This window comes from Symphodus melops (genome assembly GCF_947650265.1).
Source record: "Symphodus melops genome assembly, chromosome: 1".
NCBI lineage: Eukaryota > Metazoa > Chordata > Actinopteri > Labriformes > Labridae > Symphodus > Symphodus melops.
In genome coordinates, this window is record NC_136691.1 from 55,144,288 (window position 1) to 55,151,787 (window position 7,500).

Sequence of the window (7,500 nt, forward strand, 5' to 3'; positions counted from 1 at the left end):
CTCTCTCTCTCTCTCTCTCTCTCTCTCTCTCTCTCTCTCACTCTCTCTCTCTCTCTCCCTCTCAATCTCTCTCTTCATCTCGCAGGTCGGGAATTCAGAGTCAAAATCCAACATGGCTGCAGGGTGTACGTGCATCATCAATCAATCATTCATGAATTGTACAGCGCCAAATCCTAACCAGTGTCATCTCGAGACTCATATGTCCTTCGTGTTCCTGTTGTCTACACTTCCTCGCCGCTGAGGTGGAGGCTGTGCGTGAACGAGGCCGGAGGTGGTTGGGGGTAAAGGACGTCAGGTTTTAGTAAATTAAAGGGGACATATTATGAAAAATTCACTCTGACAGTGTTTTTGAACATGTATGTGGGTAACCTGAGTGTCTATCAACACACAACATGTGAAATAAATCCATCCAGTCGTTTGTTTGTGGTCTGAATAAATCTTACCACACAGAGAAAAATGCTCTGTTTCTAATGTGCTCCCTTTGTGATGTCACAGTGGGACCCTCCCCTCCCCTGGTATCTCCACACATGACTCCACCTCCAGACTGGAGCTAAACTTTTGCACAGGTCGGCCATTTTTATTCTCTCTACAGAGGAGTGATGTCTACGGGGAAAACTCAGGGGGGGCGGGGCTTATTGCATTTAAAGAGACACACACACCAAAACGGAGCGTTCAGAGAGAGCTGGTTTCTACAGGGTCACAAACCTCCTCTAAATGAAACACAGATGTTTCATTTAGACCACAGGGGGGCGCTGTTTGAAAAGGTGGAGAAGAACGTAGAGTTCATCAGCAGCTACGTCCTCAGTTTGAATAACTAATTCAATCACGCCGATAGTATCGTCCAAGGTCTATCTGTGAACGTGTTGTCGTGTCACGCAGTGTGTTGCTGTCCGACTTGTTGCCAACAAAACGTCTCAGCGAGGATGTTTTTAAATCGATCTCCCTCGTCACGTTCAGGCTTGCTCTTCGTAAACATCCTTTAAAGGGTGTGAGATGTGTTTTTGTCAAAGTGAGAGAGATAACATACTGCAGACTCAGCGAGGGTGGAGTGAGGACACACACACACACACACACACACACACACACACACACACACACACACACAGGAGGTGGACCTGCTGGGTGTGTGTTTTCCTGAAGGTCAGAGGTCACACAAAGAAAACTGCACTTAAAACGTTACAGCGTCGGGAATCCTCAGTACCTGATTGGGGAGTCGTCCGTCCACGTCCCGCCTCAGCCTGCCTCCGATTGGTCGAGGGACGGTCAGCTGATAGGAGGAGAGGTGTTCCGTCTGCTGCGAGTCTGCAGGAGGAAAAACAGTCAAGTTTAAGGAAACATATTCCCTCAGGATTAATCGGAGTGGAGAGTGGAAGAAAACACTCGAGTTCAATAAATCTGAAGAATCCTCAGTGAGATGAAGAATGTCTTCAGTGTCCTGGCTGAGACGGGCGGTAACTCACTTTAACAGAGGTCGACACATGCTCGATCACAGACAAAGCCTGAAGCGTCATCCTCACACCTCTCATTTTAAAAATCCAAATCCTCCTGCAAACGTTTACAAAGGGAACCTGGATCTGCTTCATTTCCTCATTTCAAGACACAAAACCACCCGAGAGTGCAGAGAAACAGCTCGTGTCCTTCTTTTCTCGTCCTCTGACGCTGTTTCACACCGACACATTCACACACTGATGGTAGAGAGAGACCATCAGAAGAAACTTGGGGATAAGGGTCCCGTTCCCCGTCCCATCGGACGTGTGGCTGCAGGAGCCGGGGATCGAACCCCCGACCTCCGAGTTCAGAGATGACTGACTCCACCACTGAGCCGCAGCCGAGTAAACATCTGGACTCCTTTGAAACATACGTATATAAACACAGCGTGTGTATAAAAAAGGCTGCTCCCTCTCCTCCTGCTGTCGCACAGAAGTGAGGCTGAAATACCGCCGTGATATGGATCATGATGATGTCACATTTCGCGGCGCTCGTTTGGAGAAACAGACACTGCAGCTTTTTTGACGTCCCACTCTTTCCTCTAAACACAAACACACGTTTAACTGAAAGGTCAGAGGTCACGGGGGGAGGGGGGGAGGGGTCTTGGGTTACGCTTCCTCCTCTACTCTGATAAACTCTTTTTCGAAGTCATCCAATAACTGATGGAAAACACAGTCCTATAAATACGCAGTGTCGGATGAAACAAAATCACAATAATGTCAAAAATATTATTTATAAACTGAACTTTAGCCGTTTAACGTGGAAACTTGGTGCCACTGATGTTTCTAAAAAACAGACACTTCCTGAGTTAAGTTTCCCTGCTCTGTTGTCTTGAGGGTCACACACCTCTGCACCAATCACAGGCTTGCAAAGAGGTAACCATGACAACAACGCTCCAGGCCGCATTGAAGCAAGTACTCAAGGACAAACACTCGGAGCGTCGGCCGTCCAGCGGTCTGTGGTTCTGTGTGTGAAGCTGCTGACAGGAAGCTGAATCATGTGTGAGTCAGAGATGGAGGCATTTATCAGACGTCCATTACCAACAGGAGAACGCACACACACACACACACACACACACACACACACACACACACACACACTCTAACATCCTGAGGAAAGTGTGAACGTAAGTTCGCCTCTATCTGTAAAAGACAACGACGAATTACCCGTGTGTGTGTGTGTGTGTGTGTGTGTGTGTGTGTGTGTGTGTGTGTGTGTGTTATGGGGCGGACTCCTCTCTTTGGGTTGTAATCTGTAACCATGGTAACGGCTGCAGTGTGTGGTTAACAACCTCTCTCTCCTGGTGTCCTTTGTCCTCATTTCAAAGGTGAGACTCAGGATGTGGTTAGCCTAGCTTAGCATGACATTTGGAAATTGGGCTAAAACCAAACAAAGTCGGCCTTCACTTCACCTTTGAACCTAAACCGGCGTGATAACTGTGACCCTGTGACACATTTTGACTTTACAAACGCTCTGAAAGGATTGTGAGGAGAAGAGAGGAAGTTCAGCTCAGTGGACGCAGCGACAGGCATCATGCTGTCTGTCTGTTTATTACATCCACCTGCCTGCAGAGACGCAGCAGGTTCAGAGTGAGTGAGTGAGAAAGAGAGAGAGAGACAGAGAGAGAGAGAGACAGAGAGAGAGAGAGAGAGAGAGAGAGAGAGAGACGGGTCCTGAGTCCGTGTCCAGCTCAGGATCTGAGTTTGACTTCCTGCTGCTGACGGAGCGAGTCACAGAGCGGATCAGAAGGACGAGGCTGCAGGGAGTGAAGGCCACACACACACACACACACACACACACACATTTAGTCTGCTCTCTCATTAGTTCAGCCTCTCTCTCATTAACCGTCTCTGTGTTTTCATCACCCAATAAATCGAACTCAAAAACCCGTCCCTGCCTGAGACGGACCAAACGGTCACATTAAAGCAGGTAAATATGAACGTGCTCATACGTGACAGTTTAGGGCCGTGGTATTTAAACCCTCTCCACGCACGCTGTGAACGGCCAGATACGCTCGTTTCTTACGCCAAGTGTTTTTCACAACTGCTGTAAGAGGTGGTGGCTGAGCGCAGGGGGCGGGGCCTAAGTTGAACGTTGCGTTTACAAGCTGCAGCAAACGTTAAACTACTCAGTCCGACTTCACGGGTCAGATTACAGGTCAAAGGCAACGCTGCTGCACTGAAGTCATTTTAGAGGGCAGCACTCTGTATCTGATGTAGCCGGTAACCATGGTAACTGGGATAGTTCAACCGCTGCCAAAATCGAGGTCTAGGATGCATCGATCAAAATATTCAAACTAAGTTTCTGGATGTCAACAGATGTTAAATCCTAATCTGTCCTTTCTGTGTTTCTCAGATTAAATAAAAACATGTTTCAGAAACTGAGCTGAGATGAGTCAGTGATTGGGAAACTACTGAATCATTAGACATCAGTTTACGTTTTAATTTAGTTTCCTGATTTCATAATAACCTAAAAATAAAATATGAGGATGAATAATAACACAAAGGATCTCTCTCTCTCTCCCCCGTCATCGCCCCTCCTCTCGCCCCGTTACATAAAGTCTTTGTGTTCACATTACTGCCGGCTAAGCTGACGTTTGTTTGTCTCATTTCCAGGAATGAATGCAGCATTTATGACTGTGTGTGTGTGTGTGTGTGTGTGTGTGTGTGTGTGTGTGTGTGTGTGTGTGTGTGTGTGTGTGTGTGTGTGTGTGTGTGTGTGTGTGTGTGTGTGTGTGTGTGTGTGTGTGTGTGTGTCTGGCCCTTTATTTGAAAGGATTTCTGTATTTGTGATGATCATGCAGCTCTCAGCAGCATCAGCCTCTCTCTCTCTCTGAGAGTCTTAAAGATTTAACGGTGTGAAAAAGAAAACGTGGAAGAAATCCTGGAGAAGGTTTTTATATTCAAGAAACAGAGTAATATGTGTTTCTAGTCTGTCTCCAAACCCCCCAATGATGAGAAAGTCTGCTCCACTTGTCAGAAAATGTGTGCTCAAACAGGCCGTTTGGAGATGTTCCCTTCATGACATCACAAAGGGCAGTAGCCCCTCCCCCAGGTGGGTGACACTCCCACAGCTAGGTGTTTGTTCTGCCCTCTGAGTCTGCCTTCTCACCGTTAACAATAGGACATGGAGCCAGAAAGCAGCGAGTACACCCGAGCCCTTCCAGAGAGGGGGCGTGGCCAGACACAGCTCATTTACATATTTAAAGCTACAGACACAGAAACAGCCTGTTCTGAGCAGGGCTGAAATAGAGGGGTTTATAGACATGATCAAATACAGGATCAGAGTGGATTTACAACAACACACTTCACACACGTGATGAAGAGGAGCGAGGACACTGATTTCACCTGAAGAGGAGGAGATCATGTGACCTTTAACATTTCTAATTTATAAGTCCTGATGTACATTTTTATACAAATGACTCAAATAAATGAGTACGATTATAACTGTTTAAATAAGTCCTTTATTAGCTACTTAAGATTACATAATTTACATAAACAAAACTACATTTCTGTTGGGCAGGGGGCCCATCAGAGAATAAACCTTCATAGAGGCAAATAAGGTGGTGAACAAACACATCTGGAATGCACAACAATGGACATCATGTTCCTCACACCTTCACACCTGAATCCTCTTCACTGGAACAGTTTGTCATTTCTTTCTGATGATTAATAAGCTGTTTCCCATGAACAAGTTGCAGCACAATATTCCTGCGAAAAACCACTATCTACTTCCTGTCAGTTGGCTGATGGCAGACTCTTCCTCTGCTGCTCGCTGTGCGACTCGTCAGTCTCCGCTCTCTGAATCACATCCTCCCTCCAACTCTCTGCTCTGATCTCACTTCTTCAAACAAAGGTCACCTGAGGTCATCGCAAGGCTTCTCAACATGGATCTGAAACTCAACCTCATGCTCAGGAAAAAAAAAAACACACAAGGCGGGGAATCATCTCAAACATTTCAGTCAGCCTGAAGCAGCCACTCCAAAATGTTTCCAGCAGAAAGAAAGAAAGAAAGAAAGAAAGAAAGAAAGAAAGAAAGAAAGAAAGAAAGACAGAAAGAAAGACAGAAAGAAAGAAAGACAGAAAGACAGAAAGAAAGGAAGGAAGGAAGAAAGAAAGAAAGACAGAAAGAAAGACAGAAAGAAAGAAAGACAGAAAGACAGAAAGAAAGAAAGAAAGAAAGAAAGAAAGGAAGGAAGGAAGGAAGAAAGAAAGACAGAAAGAAAGACAGAAAGACAGAAAGACAGAAAGAAAGAAAGAAAGAAAGAAAGAAAGAAAGAAAGAGAAAGAAAGAAAGAAAGAGAAAGAAAGAAAGAAAGAAAGAAAGAAAGAAAGAGAAAGAAAGAAAGAAAGAAAGAGAAAGAAAGAAAGAAAGACAGAAAGAAAGAAAGACAGAAAGAAAGAAAGGCCACGAGGTTTTGTAGCTTCCTGCACTGACAAACATTTCTTATTTCGTAGCGATCAGTTCGTCTGACTTGTTTCTCTTCAGGTCACTGTTTGATCTCGTGTCCTGATCCTGCTCTTGGCTGGTTTGACACCCAAATCAACCCCCGCTGATCGCCGAGGATTTATCTAATCTAATCTTATTTACTGTAACTTCATCTGCTGACTTTCTCTTCCACAAAGCTTCGATAAGATCCAAAAGGAACAAAAAAAGAGAAGATCTTAAAGTTGCTGCAGAAATATCTTTAACTTCACAGTTTAGAAGAAAAAGAGAGAAAATATCTCAACCTATTTTCACATCTGCACTCCTGAAAATATATAAAATATCTCGATAATTTCAGAAGGACCATAAATCACCAGCTGAGAATCCAGTGTGTCCAGAAACAGGCCTCATTAGCTCAGTCTGCACGGCTCTGAGGGTACGCTCACACTTCAGAGAGGTGTTCCTGGACACAGTACGCTTTATGCACAAGCACGCGGCTACACAACGCCGACAGCCTTCATTATGGAGACATCAGAGTTTCTGACTAGCATGACTCAAAATAAGTCACAAAGTAGCTGTCGTGTTCTCCGTGTTGTTCTCCGATGTCAGGACGTCGACTCGACTGCACTTCCCCTTTTTACATTTCTTTCTCGAGTAAGAGTGTTTGTTTACGATGTAGCCGTTTAATTACATGCAGGGAGATCGTAGCGGCCGCGTGCAGACTCTCTATGCACCGTGTAGCAGTAACACTAAAGAAATGTCACTCCTCCCCCCCCTCCTGTTAGCTCGAGCTGAATTCTCCGGAGAATATCCTGCTGCGTTCTCACATTAGCTCACTCTGACTCGCTGTGTGAAAAATACTCGGGGTCTGAGTCGAGACGTCTGAGTGAAACACTCGGCTGTTTGCGTTCACACACACGGCTCCTTCAGGAAACCTCAGGTGTGAACGCACCAACAGAAAAGTGAGACTTGAGACACGAGCATGAAACCAAAACAGAAGCTTCCGCTCTCCTCCAGCGACACACCTCCTCCTTAACTTCACGGAGTTTAGCTCAAGCGACAGACAGAGATGTCCTCCGCTCGAGCTGCAGGCTCCTGTGTCCTGCGTTAGCGCGCTAAAGTTAGCGCTCTTTAGTTAGCGCTCTTTAGTTAGCTCGTAGCTTCACATTGGAAGCAAACTGACATTGAATGAGCGTGATGTAAAAAACGCTGAGGTGACATCCAAAACAGCTTTTATACATGAGGAGAGGAGCCGTCCATGTAAACACAGCTCTGACAACAACACAGCCAGCAGGACTCACACTCACACACACACACACACACACACACTCACACACACACACACACAGGAAACGCCTGCTGGGTGTCTGCTGAAATACTATGTCTCTGTAGATACTTAAACAGAGAGTACACTCTGGACCTTTAAATGTCAGGACACAACTTTCATTATGATTTACTTTGTTGGAAAAATATTTCCAGGCTCTGATGAAAGCTCTGAAGATCCTAATCCAGCAGGATGTGACATCACATAGCAACAAGCATGACAACCACGACCGCAACAAGATCATTCTGTTACTAGAATCTGAC

General features: G+C 45.5%; 1 protein-coding gene across 1 annotated transcript in view; it reads right to left on the reverse strand.

Annotated features, from left to right (window-relative positions):
* Positions 1-7,500, reverse strand: part of adam9a (ADAM metallopeptidase domain 9a) — a 28,449-nt gene that overhangs the window by 17,911 nt on the left and 3,038 nt on the right. Inside the window, exon 2 of the mRNA XM_079370131.1 lies at positions 1,202-1,302. Within this exon, the coding sequence (XP_079226257.1) occupies positions 1,202-1,302 (101 nt within the window). The remainder of the gene's footprint in view (positions 1-1,201; positions 1,303-7,500) is intronic.